The sequence below is a fragment of the Scyliorhinus torazame genome, chromosome 9, assembly GCF_047496885.1.
Source record: "Scyliorhinus torazame isolate Kashiwa2021f chromosome 9, sScyTor2.1, whole genome shotgun sequence".
NCBI classification, from domain to species: Eukaryota; Metazoa; Chordata; class Chondrichthyes; order Carcharhiniformes; family Scyliorhinidae; genus Scyliorhinus; species Scyliorhinus torazame.
In genome coordinates, this window is record NC_092715.1 from 212,472,259 (window position 1) to 212,499,111 (window position 26,853).

The 26,853-nt window shown below is 50.8% G+C and overlaps 1 protein-coding gene across 1 annotated transcript in view; it reads right to left on the reverse strand.

Moving 5' to 3' along the window:
- LOC140429719 (A disintegrin and metalloproteinase with thrombospondin motifs 3-like) overlaps nucleotides 1-26,853 on the reverse strand; it is a 376,678-nt gene that overhangs the window by 46,456 nt on the left and 303,369 nt on the right. The window contains exons 13-16 of the mRNA XM_072517052.1: nucleotides 24,770-24,945; nucleotides 24,556-24,689; nucleotides 20,699-20,822; nucleotides 10,952-11,032 (exon numbers count right to left, since the gene is read on the reverse strand). Of these exons, the coding sequence (XP_072373153.1) occupies nucleotides 10,952-11,032; nucleotides 20,699-20,822; nucleotides 24,556-24,689; nucleotides 24,770-24,945 (515 nt within the window). The remainder of the gene's footprint in view (nucleotides 1-10,951; nucleotides 11,033-20,698; nucleotides 20,823-24,555; nucleotides 24,690-24,769; nucleotides 24,946-26,853) is intronic.

Genomic DNA, 26,853 nt, shown 5'->3' on the forward strand with positions numbered 1-26,853 from the left:
CAAACCCGAGCTCTCTGCCCGTCCCAAACCCGAGCTCTCTGCCCGTCCCAAACCCGAGCTCTCTGCCCATCCCAAACCCGAGCTCTCTGCCCATCCCAAACCCGAGCTCTCTGCCAATCCCAAACCCGAGCTCTCTGCCCATCCCAAACCCGAGCTCTCTGCTCGACCCAAACCAGAGCTCTCTGTCCGTCCCAAACCCGAGCTCTCTGCCCGTCCCAAACCCGAGCTCTCTGCCCATCCCAAACCCGAGCTCTCTGCCCATCCCAAACCCGAGCTCTCTGCCAATCCCAAACCCGAGCTCTCTGCCCATCCCAAACCCGAGCTCTCTGCTCGACCCAAACCAGAGCTCTCTGTCCGTCCCAAACCCGAGCTCTCTGCCCGTCCCAAACCCGAGCTCTCTGCCCGTCCCAAACCCGAGCTCTCTGCCCGTCCCAAACCCGAGCTCTCTGCCCGACAGAAACCCGAGCTCTCTGCCCGACCCAAACCCGAGCTCTCTGCCCGTCCCAAACCCGAGCTCTCTGCCCATCCCAAACCCGAGCTCTCTGCCCGACCCAAACCCGAGCTCTCTGCCCGTCCCAAACCCGAGCTCTCTGCCCGACCCAAACCCGAGCTCTCTGCCCATCCCAAACCCGATCTCTCTGCCCGTCCCAAACCCGAGCTCTCTGCCCGTCCCAAACCCGAGCTCTCTGCCCGACCCAAACCCGAGCTCTCTGCCCATCCCAAACCCGAGTTCCCTGCCCGTCCCAAACACGAGCTCTCTGCCCGTCCCAAACCCGAGCTCTCTGCCCGTCCCAAACCCGAGCTCTCTGCCCATCCCAAACCCGAGTTCCCTGCCCGTCCCAAACCCGAGTTCCCTGCCCATCCCAAACCCGAGTTCCCTGCCCGTCCCAAACCCGAGCTCTCTGCCCGTCCCAAACCCGAGCTCTCTGCCCGTCCCAAACCCGAGCTCTCTGCCCGACCCAAACCCGAGCTCTCTGCCCATCCCAAACCCGAGTTCCCTGCCCGTCCCAAACACGAGCTCTCTGCCCGACCCAAACCCGAGCTCTCTGCCCGTCCCAAACCCGAGCTCTCTGCCCGACCGAAACCCGAGCTCTCTGCCCGACCCAAACCCGAGCTCTCTGCCCGACCGAAACCCGAGCCCTCTGCCCATCACAAACCAGAGCTCTCTGCCCGACCCAAACCAGAGCTCTCTGCCCGACCCAAACCCGAGCTCTCTGCCCGACCGAAACCCGAGCCCTCTGCCCATCACAAAGCCGAGCTCTCTGCCCGACCCAAACCAGAGCTCTCTGCCCGACCCAAACCCGAGCTCTCTGCCCGTCCCAAACCCGAGCTCTCTGCCCATCCCAAACCCGAGCTCTCTGCTCGTCCCAAACCCGAGCTCTCTGCCCATCCCAAACCCGAGCTCTCTGCCCATACCAAACACGAGCTCTCTGCCCGTCCCAAACACGAGCTCTCTGCCCGTCCCAAACACGAGCTCTCTGCCCGACCGAAACCCGAGCTCTCTGCCCGACCCAAACCCGAGCTCTCTGCCCGTCCCAAACCCGAGCTCTCTGCCTGTCCCAAACCAGTGCTCTCTGCCCGACCCAAACCCGAGCTCTCTGCCCATCCCAAACCCGAGCTCTCTGCCCGACCCAAACCCGAGCTCCCTGCCCGTCCCAAACCCGAGCTCTTTGCCCTACCCAAACCCGAGCTCTCTGCCCATCCCAAACCCGAGCTCTCTGCCCGACCCAAACCCGAGCTCTCTGCCCATCCCAAACCCGAGCTCTCTGCCCGACCCAAACCCGAGCTCTCTGCCCGTCCCAAACCCGAGCTCTCTGCCCGACCCAAACCCGAGCTCTCTGCCCGTCCCAAACCCGAGCTCTGTGCCCGTCCCAAACCCGAGCTCTGTGCCCGTCCCAAACCCGAGCTCTCTGCCCATCCCAAACACGAGCTCTCTGCCCATCCCAAACACGAGCTCTCTGCCCGACCCAAACCCGAGCTCTCTGCCCGTCCCAAACACGAGCTCTCTGCCCGTCCCAAACCCGAGCTCTGTGCCCGTCCCAAACCCGAGCTCTGTGCCCGTCCCAAACACGAGCTCTCTGCCCGACCGAAACCCGAGCTCTCTGCCCGACCGAAACCCGAGCTCTCAGCCCGTCCCAAACCCGAGCTCTCTGCCCGTCCCAAACCCGAGCTCTCTGCCCGTCCCAAACCCGAGCTCTCTGCCCGTCCCAAACACGAGCTCTCTGCCCGTCCCAAACCCGAGCTCTCTGCCCAACCCAAACACGAGCTCTCTGCCCGACCCAAACCCGAGCTCTCTGCCCGTCCCAAACACGAGCTCTCTGCCCGTCCCAAACCCGAGCTCTCTGCCCGTCCCAAACACGAGCTCTCTGCCCGTCCCAAACCCGAGCTCTCTGCCCATCCCAAACCCGAGCTCTCTGCCCATCCCAAACACGAGATCTCTGCCCGTCCCAAACCCGAGCTCTCTGCCCAACCCAAACACGAGCTCTCTGCCCGTCCCAAACCCGAGCTCTCTGCCCGACCCAAACCCGAGCTCTCAGCCCGTCCCAAACCCGAGCTCTCTGCCCGTCCCAAACCCGAGCTCTCTGCCCGACCCAAACCCAAGCTCTCTGCCCGACCCAAACCCGAGCTCTCTGCCCGACCCAAACCCGAGCTCTCTGCCTGTCCCAAACCCGAGCTCTCTGCCTGTCCCAAACCAGTGCTCTCTGCCCGACCCAAACCCGAGCTCTCTGCCCATCCCAAACCCGAGCTCTCTGCCTGTCCCAAACCAGTGCTCTCTGCCCGACCGAAACCCGAGCTCTCTGCCCTACCCAAACGCGAGCTCTCTGCCCTTCCCAAACCCGAGCTCTCTGCCCATCCCAAACCCGAGCTCTCTGCCCGACCGAAACCCGAGCTCTCTGCCTGTCCCAAACCCGAGCTCTCTGCCCTACCGAAATCCGAGCTCTCTGCCCGACCCAGACCTGTGCTCTCTGCCTGTCCCAAACCCGAGCTCTCTGCCCGACCCAAACCCGAGCTCTCTGCCCGACCCAAACCCGAGCTCTCTGCCTGTCCCAAACCCGAGCTCTCTGCCTGTCCCAAACCCGAGCTCTCTGCCTGTCCCAAACCAGAGCTCTCTGCCCGACCGAAGCCCGAGCCCTCTGCCCATCCCAAACCCGAGCTCTCTGCCCGTCCCAAACCTGAGCTCTCTGCCCGACCGAAACCCGAGCTCTCTGCCCGTCCCAAACCCGAGCTCTCTGCCCATCCCAAAACCGAGCTCTCTGCCCGTCCCAAACCTGAGCTCTCTGCCCGACCCAAACCCGAGCTCTCTGCTCGTCCCAAACACGAGCTCTCTGCCCGACCGAAACCCGGGCTCTCTGCCCGTCCCAAACCCGAGCTCTCTGCCCGTCCCAAACACGAGCTCTCTGCCCGACCCAAACCCGAGCTCTCTGCCCGACCGAAACCCGAGCTCTCTGCCCGTCCCAAACCCGAGCTCTCTGCCCGTCCCAAACCCGAGCTCTCTGCCCGACCCAAAACCGAGCTCTCTGCCCATCCCAAAACCGAGCTCTCTGCCCGTCCCAAACCAGAGCTCTCTGCCCGACCCAAACCCGAGCTCTCTGCCCGACCCAAACCCGAGCTCTCTGCCCGACCCAAACCCGGGCTCTCTGCCCTTCCCAAACCCGAGCTCTCTGCCCGTCCCAAACCCGAGCTCTCTGCCCGTCCCAAACCCGGGCTCTCTGCCCTTCCCAAACCCGAGCTCTCTGCCCGTCCCAAACCCGAGCTCTCTGCCCTACCGAAACCCGAGCTCTCTGCCCGACCCAGACCTGAGCTCTCTGCCCGACCCAGACCCGAGCTCTCTGCCCGACCGAAACGCGAGCTCTCTGCCCATCCCAAACCCGAGCTCTCTGCCCGTCCCAAACCCGAGCTCTCTGCCCGACCGAAACCCGAGCTCTCTGCCCGACCCAAACCTGAGCTCTCTGCCCGACCCAAACCCGAGCTCTCTGCCCGTCCCAAACCCGAGCTCTCTGCCCGTCCCAAACCCGAGCTCTCTGCCCGTCCCAAACCCGAGCTCTCTGCCCATCCCAAACCCGAGCTCTCTGCCCGACCCAAACCCGAGCTCTCTGCCCATCCCAAACCCGAGCTCTCTGCCCGTCCCAAACCCGAGCTCTCTGCCCGACCCAAACCCGAGCTCTCTGCCGACCCAAACCCGAGCTCTCTGCCCGTCCCAAACCCGAGCTCTCTGCCCGTCCCAAACCCGAGCTCTCTGCCTGTGCCAAACCAGAGCTCTCTGCCCGACCCAAACCCGAGCTCTCTGCCCATCCCAAACCCGAGCTCTCTGCCCGACCCAAACCCGAGCTCTCTGCCCGTCCCAAACCCGAGCTCTCTGCCCGTCCCAAACCCGAGCTCTCTGCCTGTGCCAAACCAGAGCTCTCTGCCTGTCCCAAACCCGAGCTCTCTGCCTGTCCCAAACCCGAGCTCACTGCCTGTCCCAAACCAGTGCTCTCTACCCAACCGAAGCCCGAGCCCTCTGCCCATCCCAAACCCGAGCTCTCTGCCCGTCCCAAACCCGAGCTCCATGCCCGTCCCAACCCGAGCTCTCTGCCCAACCCAAAGCCGAGCCCTCTGCCCATCCCAAACCCGAGCTCTCTGCCCGTCCCAAACCCGAGCTCCATGCCCGTCCCAACCCGAGCTCTCTGCCCAACCCAAAGCCGAGCCCTCTGCCCATCCCAAACCCGAGCTCCATGCCCGTCCCAACCCGAGCTCTCTGCCCAACCCAAAGCCGAGCCCTCTGCCCATCCCAAACCGAGCTCTCTGCCCGACCCAAACCCGATCTCTCTGCCCGTCCCAAACCAGAGCTCTCTGCCCGACTCAAACCCGATCTCTCTGCCCATCCCAAACCCGAGCTCTCGGACCGTCCCAAACCCGATCTCTCTGCCCATCCCAAACCCGAGCTCTCGGACCGTCCCAAACCCGAGCTCTCGGCCCGACCGAAAACCGAGCTCTCTGCCCATCCCAAACCCGAGCTCTCTGCCCGACCCAAACCCGAGCTCTCGGACCGTCCCAAACCCGAGCTCTCGGCCCGACCGAAAACCGAGCTCTCTGCCCGACCCAAACCCGAGCTCTCTGCCCGTCCCAAACCCGGGCTCTCTGCCTGACCCAAACCCGAGCTCTCTGCCCGTCCCAAACCCGAGCTCTCTGCCCGTCCCAAACCCGAGCTCTCTGCCGGTCCCAAACCCGAGCTCTCGGCCCGACCGAAACCCGAGCTCTCTGCCCATCCCAAACCCGAGCTCTCTGCCCGACCCAAACCCGAGCTCTCTGCCCGATCCAAACCCGAGCTCTCTGCCCATGCCAAACCAGAGCTCTCTGCCTGTTCCAAACCCGAGCTCTCTGCCCGACCGAAACCCGAGCTCTCTGCCCATCCCAAACCCGAGCTCTCTGCCTGTCCCAAACCCGAGCTCTCTGCCCGTCCCAAACCCGAGCTCTCTGCCCGACCCAAACCCGGGCTCTCTGCCCAACCCAAACCGAGCTCTCTGCCAATCCCAAACCCGAGCTCTCTGCCCGACCCAAACCCGGGCTCTCTGCCCATCCCAAACACGAGCTCTCTGCCCGTCCCAAACCCGAGCTCTCTGCCCGACCCAAACCCGAGCTCTCTGCCCATCCCAAACCCGAGCTCTCTGCCCGACCCAAACCCGGGCTCTCTGCCCGTCCCAAACCCGAGCTCTCTGCCCGTCACAAACACGAGCTCTCTGCCCGTCCCAAACCCGAGCTCTCTGCCCGTCCCAAACCCGAGCTCTCTGCCCGTCCCAAACCCGAGCTCTCTGCCCGTCCCAAACCCGAGCTCTCTGCCCATCCGAAACCAGAGCTCTCTGACTGTTCGAAACCCGAGCTCTCTGCCCGACCGAAACCCGAGCTCTCTGCCCATCCCAAACCCGAGCTCTCAGCCCGACCCAAACCCGAGCTCTCTGCCCATACCAAACCCGAGCTCTCTGCCCATGCCAAACCAGAGCTCTCTGACTGTTCCAAACCCGAGCTCTCTGCCCGACCGAAACCCGAGCTCTCTGCCCATCCCAAACCCGGGCTCTCTGCCCTTCCCAAACCCGAGCTCTCGGACCGTCCCAAACCCATGCTCTCGGCCCGACCGAAACCCGAGCTCTCTGCCCATCCCAAACCCGAGCTCTCTGCCCGACCCAAACCCGAGCTCTCTGCCCGACAGAAACCCGAGCTCTCTGCCCGTCCCAAACCCGAGCTCTCTGCCCGTCCCAAACCCGAGCTCTCTGCCCGTCCCAAACCCGAGCTCTCTGCCCGTCCCAAACCCGAGCTCTCTGCCCATCCCAAACACGAGCTCTCTGCCAATCCCAAACCCGAGCTCTCTGCCCGTCCCAAACCCGAGCTCTCTGCCCAACCCTAACCCGAGCTCTCTGCCCATCCCAAACACGAGCTCTCTGCCTCACCCAAACCCGAGCTCTCTGCCCATCCCAAACCCGAGCTCTCTGCCCGACCCAAACCCGAGCTCTCTGCCCATCCCAAACCCGAGCTCTCTGCCCATCCCAAACCCGAGCTCTCTGCCCATCCCAAACCCAAGCTCCCTGCCCGACCCAAACCCGAGCTCTCTGCCTCACCCAAACCCGAGCTCTCTGCCCAGCCCAAACCCGAGCTCTCTGCCCGACCCAAACCCGAGCTCTCTGCCTCACCCAAACCCAAGCTCCCTGCCCGACCCAAACCCGAGCTCTCTGCCCGTCCCAAACCCGAGCTCTCTGCCCGTCCCAAACCCGAGCTCTCTGACCGTCCCAAACCCGAGCTCTCTGCCTGACCCAAACCCGAGCTCTCTGCCCATCCCAAACCAGAGCTCTCTGCCCGTCCCAAACCAGAGCTCTCTGCCTGTTCGAAACCCGAGCTCTCTGCCCGACCCAAACCCGAGCTCTCAGCCCGACCCAAACCCGAGCTCTCTGCCCGACCCAAACCCGAGCTCTCAGCCCGTCCCAAACCCGAGCTCTCAGCCCGACCCAAACCCGAGCTCTCTGCCCGACCCAAACCCGAGCTCTCTGCCCGTCCCAAACCCGAGCTCTCTGCCCGACCCAAACCCGAGCTCTCTGCCCATCCCAAACCCGAGCACTCTGCCCATTCCAAACCCGAGCTCTCTGCCCGACCCAAACCAGAGCTCTCTGCCTGTTCGAAACCCGAGCTCTCTGACCGTCCCAAACCCGAGCTCTCTGCCCGACCCAAACCCGAGCTCTCTGCCCATCCCAAACCCGAGCTCTCTGCCCGACCCAAACCCGAGCTCTCTGCCCATCCCAAACCCGAGCTCTCTGCCTGTTCCAAACCCGAGCTCTCTGCCCGACCGAAACCCGAGCTCTCTGCCCATCCCAAACCCGTGCTCTCTGCCCATCCCAAACCCGAGCTCTCTGCCCGTCCCAAACCCGAGCTCTCTGCCCGACCGAAACCCGAGCAGCTCTCTGCCCGTCCCAAACCCGATCTCTCTGTCTGTCCCAAACCTGTGCGAGCTCTCTGCCTGTCCGTCCCAAACCTGTGTGAGCTCTCTGCCTGTCCGTCCCAAACCTGTGCGAGCTCTCTGCCTGTCCGTCCCAAACCTGTGTGAGCTCTCTGCCTGTCCGTCCCAAACCTGTGTGAGCTCTCTGCCTGTCCCAAATCTATGAGAGTTCTCTGCCTGTCTGTCCCAAACCTGTGTGAGCTCTCTGCCTGTCCGTCCCAAACCTGTGTGAGCTCTCTGCCTGTCCGTCCCAAATCTATGAGAGTTCTCTGCCTGTCCCAAACCTGTGTGAGCTCTCTGCCTGTCCGTCCCAAACCTGTGTGAGCTCTCTGCCTGTCCGTCCCAAACCTGTGCGAGCTCTCTGCCTGTCCGTCCCAAACCTCTGTGAGCTCTCTGCCTGTCGGTCCCAAACCTGTGTGAGCTCTCTGCCTGTCCGTCCCAAACCTCTGTGAGCTCTCTGCCTGTCGGTCCCAAACCTGTGTGAGCTCTCTGCCTGTCCGTCCCAAACCTGTGTGAGCTCTCTGTCCGTCCCAAACCGGTGTGAGCTCTCTGCCTGTCCGTCCCAAATCTATGAGAGTTCTCTGCCTGTCCCAAACCTGTGTGAGCTCTCTGCCTGTCCGTCCCAAACCTGTGTGAGCTCTCTGCCTGTCCATCCCAAACCTGTGCGAGCTCTCTGCCTGTCCGTCCCAAACCTCTGTGAGCTCTCTGCCTGTCCGTCCCAAACCTGTGTGAGCTCTCTGCCTGTCCGTCCCAAACCTGTGTGAGCTCTCTGCCTGTCCGTCCCAAACCTGTGTGAGCTCTCTGCCTTTCCGTCCCAAACCTGTGTGAGCTCTCTGCCTTTCCGTCCCAAACCTGTGTGAGCTCTCTGCCTGTCCGTCCCAAACCTGTGTGAGCTCTCTGCCTGTCCGTCCCAAACCTGTGTGAGCTCTCTGCCTGTCCGTCCCAAACCTGTGTGAGCTCTCTGCCTGTCCGTCCCAAACCTGTGTGAGCTCTCTGCCTGTACGTCCCAAACCTGTGTGAGCTCTCTGCCTGTCCGTCCCAAATCTATGAGAGTTCTCTGCCTGTCCCAAACCTGTGTGAGCTCTCTGCCTGTCCGTCCCAAACCTGTGTGAGCTCTCTGCCTGTCCGTCCCAAACCTGTGCGAGATCTCTGCCTGTCCGTCCCAAACCTGTGTGAGCTCTCTGCCTTTCCGTCCCAAACCTGTGTGAGCTCTCTGCCTGTCCGTCCCAAATCTATGAGAGTTCTCTGCCTGTCCCAAACCTGTGTGAGCTCTCTGCCTGTCCGTCCCAAACCTGTGTGAGCTCTCTGCCTTTCCGTCCCAAACCTGTGTGAGCTCTCTGCCTGTCCGTCCCAAATCTATGAGAGTTCTCTGCCTGTCCCAAACCTGTGTGAGCTCTCTGCCTGTCCGTCCCAAACCTCTGTGAGCTCTCTGCCTGTCCGTCCCAAACTGGTGTGAGCTCTCTGCCTGTCGGTCCCAAACCTGTGTGAGCTCTCTGCCTGTCCGTCCCAAACCTGTGTGAGCTCTCTGTCCGTCCCAAACCGGTGTGAGCTCTCTGCCTGTCTGTCCCAAATCTATGAGAGTTCTCTGCCTGTCCCAAACCTGTGTGAGCTCTCTGCCTGTCCGTCCCAAACCTGTGTGAGCTCTCTGCCTGTTCATCCCAAACCTGTGCGAGCTCTCTGCCTGTCCGTCCCAAACCTCTGTGAGCTCTCTGCCTGTCCGTCCCAAACCTGTGTGAGCTCTCTGCCTGTCCGTCCCAAACCTGTGTGAGCTCTCTGCCTGTCCGTCCCAAACCTGTGTGAGCTCTCTGCCTTTCCGTCCCAAACCTCTGTGAGCTCTCTGCCTGTCCGTCCCAAACCTGTGTGAGTTCTCTGCCTGTCCGTCCCAAACCTGTGTGAGCTCTCTGTCCGTCCCAAACCGGTGTGAGCTCTCTGTCCGTCCCAAGCCTGTGTGAGCTCTCTGCCTGTCCGTCCCAAACCTGTGTGAGCTCTCTGCCTGTCCGTCCCAAACCTGTGTGAGCTCTCTGCCTTTCCGTCCCAAACCTGTGTGAGCTCTCTGTCCGTCCCAAGCCTGTGAGAGCTCTCTGCATGTCCGTCCCAAACCTGTGTGAGTTCTCTGCCTGTCCGTCCCAAACCCGTGTGAGCTCTCTGCCTGTCCCAAACCTGTGTGAGCTCTCTGCCTGTCCCAAACCTGTGTGAGCTCTCTACCTGCCATACCTAAAGCTGAGTTGTCTGCTGTCCAGGTTTCTCTGCCAGGTATAAACTTTGATCTGGTTTCTTGGCAATGCATCAGGGTAACCCAAATTTCTCAGTTGATAGTATCATAGAATCTCTACAGGGCACAAGGAGGCCATTCAACTCATTGAGTCTGCATGGCCGCTCTGAAAGAGCACCACACCCAGGCCCACTCCTCCGTCATATCTCCTGTAACCCCACCTAACCACTGGACACTAAGGGGCAATTTAGCATGGCCAACCCACCTAACGTTTGGACTTCGGGAGAAAACAGGGGCACCCAGAGGAAACTCACGCAGACATGTGGAGAACGTGCAGACTTCACACAGTCATCCAAGGACAGAATCGAACCTGAATCCCTGGTCCTGTGAGGTAGCAGTGCTTACCACTGTGTCACCGTGCCGCCTGTTTTGTCAGTCCAGTTGAAGAAGCCCCAGGTGAGGCCCTCAACTTGTGCTGACGGACTGACCTCAGGAGTGCCAGCAGAATAACCAGTTTCGGCTTCAGGATCCCTCAGGAGGGGCATTCAGCTAGAGTTGCGCATGTGGAGGCAGAGTGAGGATGGGGTTGCCGTTTGTCTGTTATGTAATGTATGACCAGAAAGGCTGCTAATCTAAGCTCTGACATGAATAATAGGCACTTGAGCAAGATACAATCGGTACACAGTACATTAGTAGTCTTAGAACACTATTCCAACAAAGAGACACTACCTTTTGGAGAAAGACAACAAATTATGGAGGTAGCGTAACTTTTCATTTCAGCACAGACGGACTTATAGAAGTCTCGTCACAGTCGCTCTGAGTAATGTCCTTGTAGAATTCTCAACAATCACATCATTGAATTAGTTTAATAATAAAAGTAACCGGCTTAGTAATGAAAATAGTGTATCTTTTATTCTAATACTCGGACTAATTTTGGAAAGTAGCTTCTGGCGCAGAGCCTTGACAATTGGGAATGCATATCAGGAATTTAGATGTGACCCACCAATGATTTTCTGACCATTGTTGAAAAACCATGTGGTGACAGGCGCCTGCATTCCGGATACCATTCTGTCCAAGTGCAAGCCTACATTGGCAGAGCGAAGTTTGTGAAATTAGGCCTGCACAGTTCAGAAGGAAGCATCGTACGTTTTGAATACATGTTGGTGACCAACAGGGGATCTCTGCACAAGCGATGAATGTATTCTGATTAGTGCTTAAAATGTAACTCAGTTCCTTCACTGAGCAAAGTTGTCAAGCAGCAGCAGGTTAGTACTTACCAAGAATGTGAGGAGAAACCTCGTCTTCTTGGATGAACACATGTCTAGAACCAGATGGGATGTCAAACATCTTTAAGTAGCCTTTGCATGTGTTAAGGTCAAAGATAGGAGCAAAAAAGAAAGAAAACACAGTGGCGGTTACTATGGCATTCGAGTGAAATATTGGGTTGAAGCAGGCATCAAAAGTACATTTTGCAAATTCTGGCTGAGAAATAGCCAACCAGGCTTGTGGCATGATGCACACATACACTTAGGTCAAATGTTTCTCTGTACCCGGGGGGGGACGGACAACATACGTGTTTGCCACAAGGTCCATTGACTGTTCAGCTTCTGACGTGATGACCTACTCGCCCTGAGTGAGCACTGAGCTAGTGGATGGACAGAATAATGAGCATTGTTGCAAAATGAATGCTCTGATGCCCCTTCCTCCCTTTTCCTGATTACTTACCAAAAAGAACTCTCGTGTGCCTTGATTCAGAGATATCAAGGTTTCTAGCTCCCTTGGGTAAAATGAATGCTCTTCTGGTTCGCCCTTAAACAAAATGGTTTTGTCAGTTTTACTGGTAACTGTTTCCTTTACATTGTCAACCAATGTGATCATTATGTAAAACAAAGTAACTCTGACTCGAATGAGGAAGAGTTAACGGCACATGTATCCAGTGAAAGACACCAGAAACAGCTACTAGAATATGTCAAAGTAAAAAAAAAGATGATTGAAATCAGAAGTGTGAGAAATGTCCAGCACAGGCCAGACTGGATACTTGCAAACATGTTTTCCCAAGGTTCCAAGTTCATTTTGGTATCTCTTGCTTAATTTTTTACCTGTTGAAAGAGTTTGGGTAGTGGTTAGCTGTAGCAAGAGACCCCACAAGTCAAGGTCAAAACAGTCTTTTCTGAATCTTTGTGACTTCCTCCTTTACCATAATATATAAGGTTCTCATTAATTGATACTGTTAATCGATACTGTACAACATGTTCATTATAGAAACAAGCAGCACACATAGGATTTGTCCTTTGCTTTGAGTTCTTAATGTATAATGCTGGCCTGCCTCTGCCCCGCCTCAACATCCAAGTCTTGCAACATAGGCAAAGTTACTTCCACATGTCCAAAGAGATTTGTCCTCATCACGTGTGCCTTCAAGACGTTACTCAAAGTGGACCTCCAGGCATCGCAACAGGGATAGACAATCCTGCCTATTTCTGCAAATGTAATCACCGTGTGGATATTTTTTTCAACCAGATCCATCCACTGTTACGGCATTAGGCTGACTTCAGGTCACTGATGAGTCAAGCAGTTTACAGAAGCTGTGCTTCCTGAGAAGCAGCTTTGTGAGCTTCGCCATGGAAAGGAGACAACAATATGAGAAGTCACAACCATTTTTATCAGCTAGCATAAGAACTGTAAGAACCTGGAACAGGATTGGGCCCCACAGCCCTTTGAGCCTGCTCCACATTGAATAAGATCAAAGTTAAACTTCTACATCAACTCCTTTCATAAATTTATGGTTCACGTGTTGCAATCAAGGACAGTAACCACAGCCCATTGTATACGTGAATAAGAAAGACTTTCATTTCATCAGTGCACAAATAGTGCAACATCATGAGAATGGAATAACACCAGTGACAGGGCGTGACAGGGCGATATGATGGAAGCAACCACCATGTCTTTATTTTGCATCAATCGACATCGCTAGCAAAGAGGAAGCAGACTATTCACACAAGGGTGAGGAACCTCATAGAGAGGCTTGTAGTAAGGTTCACTACCTCTAACCAAATACAACTGTTTAAACAAAGATATAGTTGTATTTATATTAGCTGGATGATTTGCTCGACAAGCCTAAGGCAGTGTTGGAAACTATCAGCATCAGTTGCATCTGCATTCAATTTGCTATCTGAAGATGGGGAACGTTTAATTAAGTGAACCAGACAGATTAGCTTGCTGCCTGGTGGCGAGAGAAAAGCAGAAACGGATAACGATGTGAAGTGAGGAATATGCTATCCAATCAAAGAACAAAGAACAAAGAAATGTACAGCACAGGAACAGACCCTTCGGCCCTCCAAGCCCGTGCCGACCATGCTGCCCGACTAAACTACAATCTTCTACACTTCCTGGGTCCGTATCCCTCTATTCCCATCCTATTCATGTATTTGTCAAGATGCCCCTTAAATGTCCCTATCGTCCCTGCTTCCACCACCTCCTCCGGTAGCGAGTTCCAGGCACCCACTATCCTCTGTGTAAAAAACTTGCCTTGTACATCTCCTCTAAACCTTGTCCCTCTCACCTTAAACCTATGCCCCCTAGTAATTGACCCCTCTACCCTGGGGAAAAGCCTCTGACTATCCACTCTGTCTATGCCCCTCATAATTTTGTAGACCTCTATCAGGTCGCCCCTCACCTCCGTCGTTCCAGTGAGAACAAACCGAGTTTATTCAACCGCTCCTCATAGCTAATGCCCTCCCATACCAGGCAACATTCTGGTAAATCTCTTCTGCACCCTCTCTAAAGCATCCACACCCTTCTGGTAGTGTGGCGACCAGAATTGAACACTATACCCCAAGTGTGGCCTAACTAAGGTTCTAGCTAGGCCACACTGTCCAATCACTGTCCAATCACTGATAGGACTTTAGTTAACATCTATAAATGTCTCTGAAGAATGCTGTATTGTTTACATTATATAGTAGCACAACGTGTTCTACCTATCCAGAACTGCATTAGGGGCTGTTTAGCACAGGGCTAAATCGCTGGCTTTGAAAGCAGACCAAGGCAGGCCAGCAGCACGGTTCAATTTCCGTAACAGCCTCCCCGAACAGGCACTGGAATGTGGCGACTAGGGACTTTTCACAGTAACTTCATTGAAACCTACTTGTGACAATAAGCGATTTTCATTTCATTTTCACAATAGTCCTCAACACCAGCGCCCCGCAAGGCTGCGTACTTAGCCCCTACTCTACTCCCTGTACACACACGACTGCGTTGCAAAACTTGGTTCCAACTCCATCTACAAGTTTGCTGACGATACGACCATAGTGGGCCGGATCTCGAATAACGATGAGTCCGAATACAGGAGGGAGATAGAGAACCTAGTGGAGTGGTGTAGCGACAACAATCTCTCCCTCAATGCCAGCAAAACTAAAGAGCTGGTAATTGACTTCAGGGAGCAAAGTACTGTACACACCCCTGTCAGCATCAACGGGGCCGAGGTGGAGATGGTTAGCAGTTTCAAATTCCTAGGGGTGCACATCTCCCAAAATCTGTCCTGGTCCACCCACGTCGACGCTACCACCAAGAAAGCACAACAACGCCTATACTTCCTCAGGAAATTAAGGAAATTCGGCATGTCCACATTGATTCTTACCAACTTTTACAGATGCACCATAGAAAGCATCCTATCGGGCTGCATCACAGCCTGGTATGGCAACTGCTCGGCACAGGACCGCAAGAAACTTCAGAGAGTCGTGAACACTGCCCAGTCCATCACACGAACCTGCCTCCCATCCATTGACTCCATCTACACCTCCCGCTGCCTGGGGAAAGTGGGCAGTATAATCAAAGATCCCTCCCACCCGGCTTACTCACCCTTCCAACTTCTTCCATCGGGCTGGAGATACAGAAGTCTGAGAACACGCACGAACAGACTCAAAAACAGCTTCTTCCCCGCTGTCACCAGACTCCTAAATGACCCTCTTATGTACTGACCTCATTAACACTACACCCTGTATGCTTCATCCGATGCCAGTGCTTATGTAGTTACATTGTATATGTTGTGTTGCCCTATTATTTATTTTCTTTTATTCCCTTTTCTTCTCATGTACTTAATGATCTGTTGAGCTGCTCGCAGAAAAATACTTTTCACTGTACCTCGGCACACGTGACAATAAACAAATCCAATAATGGCCCACTATCTCCAATATTAATATACCACTTCTGGTAATAAACTTGAGCGCTACATTTTAAGGAAGGTACACCAATTTATTTCTCTGTTTCATGTCTAAGTATGCATAGTATGTGCGTGTGCATGGTTGGTGTCATCTTGCTAATTTTATTCTCCTTCTATGCACTACCTCAGTGGGACAGGGAATTCCAGTGGTGTAGGAGATACAGGTTAATGGGACAGGGTTATAGACCCCAAAATAGCAAGAGAGGGATAGAAGAACAAAAATGAAAGCCAATTTCTGAGTGGATAGTTGGTGACTTGAACTACCCGAATATCAGTTGGGTATGAATAGTGTAATAGGCACAGAGAGCACAAAATACTTGAACTGCATTTAGGAGAACTCTTTTAGCCAGCTTGTAACAGGCCCAACAAGGGTGCAATTCTAGATTTAGTCTTAGGAAATTATGCTGGACAAGTGGATTAAGTAGCAGTGGATGGCCATTTGGAACTAGCGACCATGATACAGTTAGATTTAGCATAATTATGGAAAAGGATAAAGATAGAACAGGAGTAAAAGTTCTAAATTGGGGAAAGACAAATTTTATAATGCTCAGGTGATCTGACAAATGTGGACTGGTCTTTTAAAAATTCATCTACGAGATGGGAGTGTCACTGGTTAGATCAGCATTTATTGCCCATCTCTAGTTGCCCTTCAGAAGTTGGTGGTGAATTGCCTTCTTGAACCTCTGCAGTCCCTGAGGTGTAGGTACACCCACTGTGCTGTTAGGGAGAGAGTTCCAGGATGTTGCCCCAGTGACAGTGAAGGAACAGCGATATATTTCCAGTCAGGGCAAGAATGACTTGGAGGGGAACCTACAGGTGGTGGGGTCCCCGGGTATCTGCTGCTCTTGTCCTTCTAGATGGTAGTGGTCTTGCGTTTGGAAGATGCTGTCTAAGGAACCTTGACGAGTTACTGCAGTGAACCTTGTAGATGGTCCACACGACCCCACTGTTCGTCGGTGTTGGAAGGTTTGAATGTTTGAAGAAGGGGTACCAATCAAGAGGGCTGCTTTGTCCTGCTTTGAGCTTCTTGAGTGTTGTTGGAGCTGCGCTCATCCAGGAAGTGGAGAGAATTCCATTACACTCCTGACTTGTACCTTCTCGATGGTGGACAGGCTTTGGGGAGGGTCAGGAGGTGAATTATTCACCGTAGGATTCCTAGATATTGACCTGCCCTGGTAGCCATAGTATTAATAAAGCTGGTCCATTTCAGTTTTTGATCAATGGTGTTGGATTCAACAATTATAGAGGGAGGTCCTTTAAAATATTAGCTAAAATATACTGGAAAATAAAATGATTCGTGAAAATTATTGAATTTGTAGGAATGTGAGTAAGTTATAAAATTGGCTAAACTTTTGAATACTGCCCATGACTGTCTCAAATGTTACGAATAACGTACTGCAAGTAAGCGATATGAGGGTACATTCAATGAGTTTGAAACACTCTCATAACTGAGACCAGACATGACGTAGGGAGTTTGAACATGGGACAAGAGTCGTGGGAAAGATAATTAATTTGAAGTAATTGATTAATGTCTAACTAACCAATCGCCTGTTTAAGTGACTGACACTTTCCTGAACGAATCAAGGGGTTCTCAGCTGAGAATTAGAACCAATGAAACTAAGTAAGGGGCTAAATCCAGGTATGGATTTCCTTGAGCATGTGATCCGTTTGATTGATTAGAGAGAAGAATTTTAGCCATCGGAAAATCCTTGAAGCATTCATGAAAATTACCTTTAAAAAGGTTTTTTGTTGAAATTACTTTTAATTTGCAAATCTGGAGTCATTTTTATCTTGAAGTTTTTGCTTTCACTCTTCAGTGTCTCAAGGACATTTCAATGTACACACAGAAAAGTTTTTCAATTTAATTTTGTGTAAATGTACCAAAATGAGTTCCTAAAGAAATAAACAGTGCTTCTTATATCTATTCAACCAGACTGAGACCTCATCTATGAGCAAGAGATAAGGGGGATCTTACTAATGGTAACCCCCAGGATGTTGATTGTGGGGGAATTCAGCGATGGAAATGCCATTGAATGTCAAGAGGCATTGGTTAAATCCTCGCTTATCGGAGATGATCATTGCCTAGCACTTGTGTGGCGACAATGTAACTTGCCACTTGTCAGCTCAAGCCTGGATATTGTCCAGGTCTTGCTGCATCTGAACATTGTGCAGTCATCTACAAACATCCCCGCTTCTGACCTTATGATGGAGGGGAGGTCATTGTTGAAGCAGCTGAAGATGGTTGGGCCTAGGACAGACACTACCCCGAGGAACTCCTGCAGTGATGTCCTGGAGCTGAGACGATGGACCTCCAACCACCACAACCATTTTCCTTTGTACCTGGTATGTCTCCAACCAGCGGTGAATTTCCCTCCTGATTCCCATTAACTCCATTTTAGCTAAGGCCCCTTGATGCCATACTCGGTCAATGCTGCCTTGATGTCAAAGGCAGTCACTCTCACCTCTGGCATTCAGCTCCTTTGTCCATGTTTGAACCAAGGCTGTAATGGAGGTCAGGAGCTGAGTGACCCGGGCAGAATCCAAACTGAGCGTCCATGAGCAGATTATTGCTGAGGAAATGCCGCTTGAATCATCAGCATTACTGATGACTCCTTCCACCACTTTTCTGATGATGGAGCGTAGACTAATAGGTAGTTGACTGCGTTGGATACATCATGTTTCTTGTGTACAGGTCACACCTGGGCAATTTTCCACATTGCTGGGTAGATGCCAATGTTGTAGCTGCACTGAAACAGCTTGGCTAGAGGTGCGGCAAGCTCTGGAGCACAATACTTCAGTACTATTGCCGGAATATTGTTAGGGCCCATAGCCTTTGCAGTATCAAGTGCCTTCAGCCATTTCTTGATATCCCGTGGAGTAAATCGTCCTAGCTGAAGACTGATATCTACGATGCTGAGGACCTCCGGTGGAGACTGAGATGGATCATCCACTTCTGGATGAAGATTGTAGCGAATGTCTCAGCCTTATCTTTTGCACATATGTGCTGGGCTCCTCCATCATTGAGGATGGGGACATTTATGGAGCCTCCTCCAGTGAGTTGGTTAATTGTCCACCACCATTCACGGCTGGATGTGGCAGGACTGCAGAGTTTAGATTTGATGCGTTCGCTGTGGAATTGCTTAGCTCCATTTATTAGTTGTTGCTTTTGCTGTTTGGCACATAATTAGTCCTGTGTTTTCGCTTCACCAGGTAACACCTCATTTTTCGGTATGCCTGATGTTGCACCTGGTATGCCCTCCTGTACTCTTCATTGAACCAGGTTTGATCCCCTGGCTTGCTGGTAATGGTAGAGTGGGGGATATGCCAGGCCATGAGGTTGCAGATTGTGGTTGAGTACAATTCTGCTGCTGCTGATGCCACAGCACCTCATTTAGTACAGTGGTAGTGCCACAAAACATGACGGAGGGTATCTTCAATGTGAAGACACAACACGATGAACGGTATCCTCAAAGTGGTTATAGCTACTTGAAGGGAAGCCAGTGACAGACCAGTCGGAGGCATTCAAAAGTGAGATTCTAAGGTCACAGTGTAGACATGCCTCCACATGAAAAAGGACAGTAATGCCATATCTAGAGCTGCCGGTTATCGAGAAACATACAAGGTGAATAAAGCAGAAAAAGAAAGCAGATAACAGTTGCAAAAAATATAATACTGTAGAAAGCCGAGACGAGTATAAAATGTACAGAGGTGAATTGAAAAAGATAATCAGGAAAGCTAAGAAATGTGCGGGATTCTCCAGTCTTGCCTGTGGCGGGACCTGTTGCAAGCGAGAATGGAAAATTGGCATTCCAGCCAAAACTCAATTCACTTTCAGAGGCTCCGGGAAAGCCCAGCTGCAAACGAGGATGGGGAATTTCAGCCGATATGACAAAATAACGGCATGTCAAATCAAAGAAAATCCCAAATGTTACCAGTACCTTGAGAGCAAGGGAATAACTGAGGAAAGAGTTGAGCCTATCAGAGATGTACATGGTAACTTGTGCGCAGATGCTGAAGATGTGGGCAAGGTATTCAATGAGTATATTGTCTCTGTCTTCACAAAGGAGAGGGAGTGAGAAATATTAGATACAATAAGCATAATGAGAGAGGGAGTACAGGAGAGCCTGGCATCCTTGAAGATGGATAAATCACCAGGACCTGCACCTAAACTGGTGGAACCTGCAAGACTATGGACCAGGATTGATTAGAATCACTAGCCAGTTTAGTATTTATTTATTTTTCAGCCGGCCTAGGCATGGTGGGCTCAATGGCCTTTTTCTGTGCTGCAACTTTTCTATGGTTGCATATGTTCTAAAGGTGGGATGGTACTAATTAAATGGCTCTTTCAAAGAGTTAGCTCAAGCGTAACATGTGCTGAATGGCCTCTTGCAGTGTTGTATGATTCTGTGTTTTCTCTATTTACTGGTACTGCACTACACTGGGGCATCAGCACTTGTGTAAGAGCATGGGTTTCATTTGAGCTGTCAAGCTGGAGGCAACTTTACTTTGATGCTCTTCCTCACAGTACAGAATTAGTTCTTATCTGCTGCTATAATGTATGGCCATGGCATTGGAAACCTTCAGCCCCAACTATGCAAAACCTCATTTGACACATGCCTTCTGACAAAATGACCAAATTCTCCTCATGAGGTTCTGGATCCCTGTCTCTACACAAGACTGTATCTTGAACAGTCAGTCACAGCAAGTTTCAATGGGTGGAATTATCCACGCAAACTGCCGCGTGTTGTCCGGCAGCGGAGACGGCCCGCCATTGGCTGGCTGAATGCACCCCTTGCCGGTAGGACTGGAAGATCCCGCCGGCGTGAACGGCTGGAAAATTCCAGCCAATGTATTCAAAGAGCAGCAGTTCAAAAGAGCTGTTGCTCCGCTATTCCACTACATGCTTCCATCCCGAGAGCTCAAAGGCACAAGGAGGACACAGTAGTGAATGAACTGAGCTGTCGGCACCATATCTGGTGATGCTAACTCCACACAAAACCCGCACCATTACAGGAATTCTGGGATCACATTCCCAGCATCACCAAATCAACCGCAAGATGAACCAGGTGAGGTAATGAAAATCCCTCATGGAACTATAGCCTGGCTCACAGCTGAAAGCCAAAAGATGCTGATGCCACAACGGGAACATGTAACCAAGCAAGAAGGTAAAATTCCTTCTGAAGACAGAGGAGGGAAATCTCCCAGTTGCAGGCAATCAGTGGGGGGTGAATTCTTTCTGTGTAACCCACCGGGGTTGATTTGTTTGCAGCCGCTCAGCTTGGGAAATTTCCTCTGAGTGCAATTAAATGATTACAAGGAATGTTTTCAGTGTGAATTATGGACAGGAGTAATCTGCCCAACTGCAATTAAAAAATAACTTTAATTAAATACGGTCTCCAAGGTGGAGTGAGAGACCATGTGGGATGTATTCACAGCATCTTTCTCATATGTTGAATAGTGAACGTCGCAATATCCCCATCATCTTTCTTTGACATTTAGATTGATGCAGATTATGATTATCTGTGAATTTTCTCGTCTGTTCTCCCAATGCGCCACCAGAAGGTCGGGGCAGAGTCCCATTTACATGTTTCTTTTGATCTTCTGCTGAAGTTTAGAGAGTTGCAAAAATTCCTGGGTAATATTCTGAGCATGTTTCTCCAACATTGATGCGTGTGGATTAATATCAGCAGTAACTTCAGCATGAGTTTTCTCAGGCAGTGGAAGACTGGAAGACACTCTCAAAAATTCTACCACAACATTCTTATCATATTTCAATGACACAGTTCAGTGTAAATCAGAATATTCCTACCCGATTTCTTTGGTGTTCTGGTAAATGTTCCTTTCACTGTTCTGCAGTGGGAATTGTCTCCACCACATACTCCACACTTGTCGTCCACTTTGTTTGAACCAATTTCTTTGTCGCATCCCACTTTCTGTGGAGATAAAACATGAATCTACAGAACAGCAAAATGCAATTTTAAAATAGAGTAAGATACAGGAACATAAGGAACAGGCATAGGCTGTTCAGCTTCTCCAGCCTACTTCACTATTTGATTCGTGCTTACTGGTAATTGCTCTATATCTCGTGTTACCCTTACCTAACAAATTGATCTCAATCTTCAAAGGTCCAGTGAACAACCTATCAACTGTCTTTAAAGAAGAAAGTTCCAGATTTCTCCTATCATTTGTATAAAAAGTGTTTTCTTGTTTCATTCCTGAGTGGCCCTAATTTTAAGATTATTCTCCTGCTTCCAGATTCCATACAGGAAGTGATAGTTTTGCTCTAAACTGCCCCGTTATACCCTTCAAATATTGTAAGCACCTAACTAAACTAGTCACTTTATTTTCTGAACTCAAGGGAATATAAATCAAGTTTGCACAATCTGCTCTTTTAATTCACCCTCTAAACCGGAGTATCATTGGGATGAATCTGCCATCAAGGGCTAATATATCCATACTGAGGTGTGGCTCCTGAAACTGAATGCACGACTCCAGATGGAGTCTGGTCACGGATCTCTACTGAAGCAACAATTTATTCCCTTTGTTCTCCAATATTTACGATAGTGTCGTATTCATTGACCAGTGTGATATCTTGGAGAATGAAATGCTATGATATATTTAATTTAAGCCCGACCACTGTGTAAGAATTTGGTAGGGTAGCACAGTGGCGCAGTGGTAGCACTGCAGTCTCACGGCGCCGAGGTCCCAGGTTCGATCCCGGCTCTGGGTCACTGTCCGTGTGGGGTTTGCACATTCTCCCCGTGTTTGCGTGGGTTTTGCCCCCACAACACAAAGATGTGCAGGCTAGATGGATTGAACACGCTAAATTGCCCCTTAATTGCAAAAAATGAATTGGGTACTCTAAATTTGAAAAACAAAGTGTTAGAATTTGGTACTCTCCCACTATAATGACATTACATCAAAAAGGAAGTTTCCGTAGGTAGAACAGCATCTCCGATAACCAGGTACATATATTGTTACCTGCTTTATGAATAATTGCAGTAATCCATAGAGTTGACAAGACAATTCTTCTATTGCATAGGTAGTTAGTACAGCATGAGGTGACCCTTGTGCATTCCTATCCACTCTGCAGGCAAACACCATTCTACCAGATTTGAACCATTCAGGCAAACACTAACAATTAAATTTATTGACATGATTTTGAGTTTGGTGAATGGATTTTGTTTAGTCACGTGTCCCGAGGTACAGTGAAAAGTATTTTTCTGCGAGCAGCTCAAACAGATCATTTAGTACATGAAAAGAAAAGAAAATGAAAAGAAAGGTTAGTGATAATGTTAGTGTTAGAATTAAATTTTAAAAGATTAGTACTATTTATAAGAGATGTAAAAAGAGGATCTGTTTGGGAGAGCTCGCAGAGAGTCGACACGCTCCAGTTAAGTTGAAGCAAGAAAAATTATGCTTAATAATCAGCATAATAAATGTTTAACTTAAGTAAAAAAGTGTCTTGAAACATTCTTAAGATTTTTAAAATTCTTTATTTATGGGATGTGGGTGTTGTTTCTTGGCCAGCATTTATTGTCCATCCCTTTTTACCCTTGAGGAGATGAGCTGCCTTCTTGAACTGCTCCCGTCCCTGTGGTGTAGTAGGATCCAGGATTTTGACACAGCAAGTGAAGAAATGGCGATATATTTCCCAGTCAAGATGGTGAGTGGCTCGAGACTATTAACAACTATTTTTAAATTATTTAATTGATTGTTAAAGGTTGTAATGAGGGTGAAGGGGGTGGGGTGGAGGGTGCAGGGAACTTCAGCCAAGTGGAGTCTGTTTCACTACACTGACATATAAACACAACCTATCCATCCACTCGCTCCATCTTCAGCACATATTGGCTGCAGCCTGTATTATCTCATGGATGCATAGGAGCACCGCTCAAAATTGCGATTTCCACAAGGGCAGCAGGTGCATGAAAGCGGCATCATCTGGGAGTTCCCCTCCAAGCTAAACATTTTTCTGATTTGGACATATATTGGCATTTCTTCATTGGTGCTTGTCAAAATTCTGAAAACCCCCTACCGAACAATATTCAAAACATTGACTGTGGCAGTTCAAAAAATGACCTGCCACCATCACCTTCTCAATAAAGAGTTGGCATTGGCAATAAATGCTGCCTTTTCCAGCGATGTCTGCATCCTGAGAATGATTTCGTTTTTAAAGCAATAAAAGTGAACTAGCTGAAAGGAAATCCCATCTATTATACCACTCCTTGGCATTCCCTTTGGCACAATACAACGCACAAACCCAAATAATACCTTCCCAGTCATGAATGGAAGCAGACATTTAAACAACCAACTGGAGGAGGAGGCTCCACAAATATCCCCCCACCCTTAATGATGGGAGCCTAGCACATCAGTGCAAAAGGCAAAGCAGAAGCATTTGCAACAGTCTTCAGCTAGAAGTGTCGAGTGGATGATCCATCGTGGCCTTCTCCCGAGTTTCCCGCATCACAGATACCAATCTTCAGATAATTCAATTCACTCTACGTGATATGAAGAAATGGCTGACGGCACCGAGTACTGCAAAAGCTATGGGCCCTGACAACATACCGGCAATAATATTGTGGCTTATGCTTTAGACCTGCCCATGCTCCTAGCCAAGCTGCTCCAGTACAGCTGCAACTCTGGCATCATGTCCTGTACACAGAATGCAAGACAAATCCAACCCGGCCAGAAGAATTATCGCCCGATCAGCCTGCTCTCAATCATCGGCAAAATCTTAGAAGGGGTAATCAACAGAGCTATCAAGTGGCACTTAGTCACTAATACCCTGCATACTTGGCGTGGCGAGGAGAGGGAGTGGTGAGGAGTCGGAATGGTGAGGCGTGGGAATGGTGTAGCGTGGGAATGGTGAGGAGTGGGAATGGACTTTAACCTGATGTTGTAAGACTTCTTACTGTGCCCACCTCAGTTCAACGCCAGCATCTCCACATTTTAAATTTACGATTAATGGAAACATTACTTATCTCAATGTAAACCTTTATAACTTTGACTACCTAAATCAGATCCGTAATCTGTCAAAAACCATTCCCATCACTCTTCATCATTAAATATCCCCATGTTTGGTTTCCTCTTTACAAGTTGTAAGGCCTGCACACATCTTGGACTGTTTGGTATAAGGAGCTCCAGCAAGCATCATTAGTCGTGTCAACAGGTTGCTAAAAGGCGACTTTAAAATCTTTGAATCCAATTTCCATTCTTGTGTGTACAATTGCTTGCTGACGCATGGGGAAAATGGACTATTGCATGAAGCTCAAGATACAGTTGTATGCTGCGATTAGCTTACAGCTGCTGTAAGAATCTTAGAGCGAGGATCTCTGATTTTCCCCTCTATCTTGAAACATTCAATTGACTGTACTATGTTTAAGTGTTACTGAATGACGTAAGCTTATTCTTGCATTTACAGGGTAATTCTGTGATTCTATGCATTCAGCATAGGTGTTGCACTCCCGGTAGACTTGATCAGAGATTTGATTAAAAGATAGTTGACTCTGCAGTTTGCACCTTTTCTGAGCTGAGACTCTTCACTGGAGTGAATATCAGGTGATTGGACTCCTTCTGCATAGCAGCTCAATATATGTGATGCTGGAACTGACTAGACAATGAGCTTTTCCATGTAACCATTTGGACCAAGTTGCTAATTTCACTTACCACACATTCACCTCTTACGCAGATGCTATATGGATCTTTATAGGAACAGCGAGTACCATCATGGACTAATTGCTTCATGTAGACAACTCCTCCCATTTCCTTGGATTGGCAGTACAGATGGCATCTTTTTATTGCTGGTAAAAACAACCAAGGTTATGTTGCTTTCAGGTATATTTGAAACGTGTCTTAGTGAATGTAAAGATTGAAAACTTACAGTCAGGATGTTCGTATGGAAGCCAGTGGTGCTTAGTCCTCTGATATTCATAGTACGAATTGCGTTGCTGGCACTGTTGTGCTCGGAAATCCTCAAAACGACGTGGACAATCTTCTTTGTTACACAGTTGGTATTCATAGTTTACACCAGGGCAATCCTGACCACCATTGGCAGGCCTGAGTCACAACCAAGCAGCAACATTACTATATACTTTAAACAGACAAACAAGAAGATATTACACAAAGATGGACAGTGAGTGCATAGGACACTGCCATATTCACTGGCATATCAGTGAATCTTTAGTTAAATAGCTTTTGGTGCTTTTTTGAATATTTGAGGTTAGCATTCGCAAGTCGGTGTGCCATTGGCGATTTTGCTTGGGAGCATTTGTCACTCACTATGTATGGCATAGTGTGAAGTCACCCACTTTTGGAGGAAAAAGAATGTTATAGAAACATAGGAAATAGGAGCGGGAGGCCATTCGGCCCTTCATTGTGATCAGGGCAGGTCAATCAACTCAATAACCTAATCCCGCTTTCCCCCATATCCTTTGATCCCCTTCGCCCCAAGTGCTATATCTAACTGATGTTATGTATCAGAGAATATATTCCTGCTGGTTTAGCATCACATGATGTACAGTAACATCCTTAATAAACCTCTCATTGTGTTTTACAAGAATCCAGAGTGTAGGCACCTCCAAACCTTTTCTCTTTGTGGCAACAAAGAAATCTAACAAATAGGGGAAGCCAAATGTGTTTTGAATGGTGATAGACGTTTTACATTCACTGGTGCCCTTGTGTACGAATCACAGAGAATTAATAATAGGTGCAATAAGCAATTAGGAAGGCAAATGGTACATTAGCTTCTGTCACAAAGAGATTGGAGTATACGAGTAGCGAGACATCTTTCTACAGTCACACTGGGTATTGGTAAGGCCATATCTAGTGTACCGTGTGCAGTTTTGATCTCCTTACCTAAGGATGGACATACTTACTCTGTGGGGATTGCAATAGCGGTTCACGGGACTGGTTTTTAGGATCAGGAGATTGCCTTATGAAGAGTGAATGAGTAGACTGGGCCTTCATTCTGAATTTAGAAAAATTTGAGGTGATCAAATTGAAACAGAAAATTCTTAAAGGGCTTTGACAAGGTGGATGTTGAGAACATATTTCCCCTGTCTTGGGAATTTAGGGTACGGGGTCAAAGTCTCAGAAAAAGGAGTTGGCCAGTTAGGACTGAGATGAGGAGAAATTTCTTAAATTCTAGGGTAGAATTCTCCCAACCCACCCATGGCGGGTTTGGTGACGGTGGGTGCAAAGGATCTGTCAGGAGTCAAAAAGTTGGAAAACCTGAAATTACATTGCAATTCTCTCAATAGAGGGTCGACATCCCACTGGCAGGTGGGGTGAATGCCATTTGTATTAATTTACATCACATGAATGCTCATTAAAACAGCTGCCCGTCAGTGTCTCGTCAGGCCGTCTAATCATGCGTCACACCAGCGGGAAATCATGTCAGTGTCAAACCCAATTGCTAAAGAGTAGTGCGTACAAGGCAACCCTCAGTTCCAGAGACTTCAAGGTGAGTGCAACAAAGCCTATCTGCCATATAGCTGCGCTGCTCCTGATGTGCTCCCCAACACTCTGCCGGGACAGCCGGTCTCCCCCCCCCACCCCCCCCCCCCCCCCACCCCGCGATTCTCCGGCCAGGATGGGCCGAAGTCCCAATGCTAGGATGCTTGTCCCGCCGGCGTGGATTAAACCACCTCTCTTACTGGCGGGACAAGGCGGCGCGGGCGGGCTCTGGGGTCCTGGGGGGGGGCGCGGGGCGATCTGGCCCACGATCGGGGCCCACCGATCCGCGGGCGGGCCTGTGCCGTGGGGGCACTCTTTTCCTTCCGCCTTCGCCACGGTCTCCACCATGGCAGAGGCGGAAGAGACTCCCTCCACAGCGCATGCGCGGGGATGCCGTGAGTGGCCGCTAACGCTCCCGTGCATGCGCCGCCCGGAGATGTCATTTCCGCGCCAGCTGGCGGGGCACCAAAGGCCTTTTCCGCCAGCTGGCGGGGCGGAAATCAGTCCGCC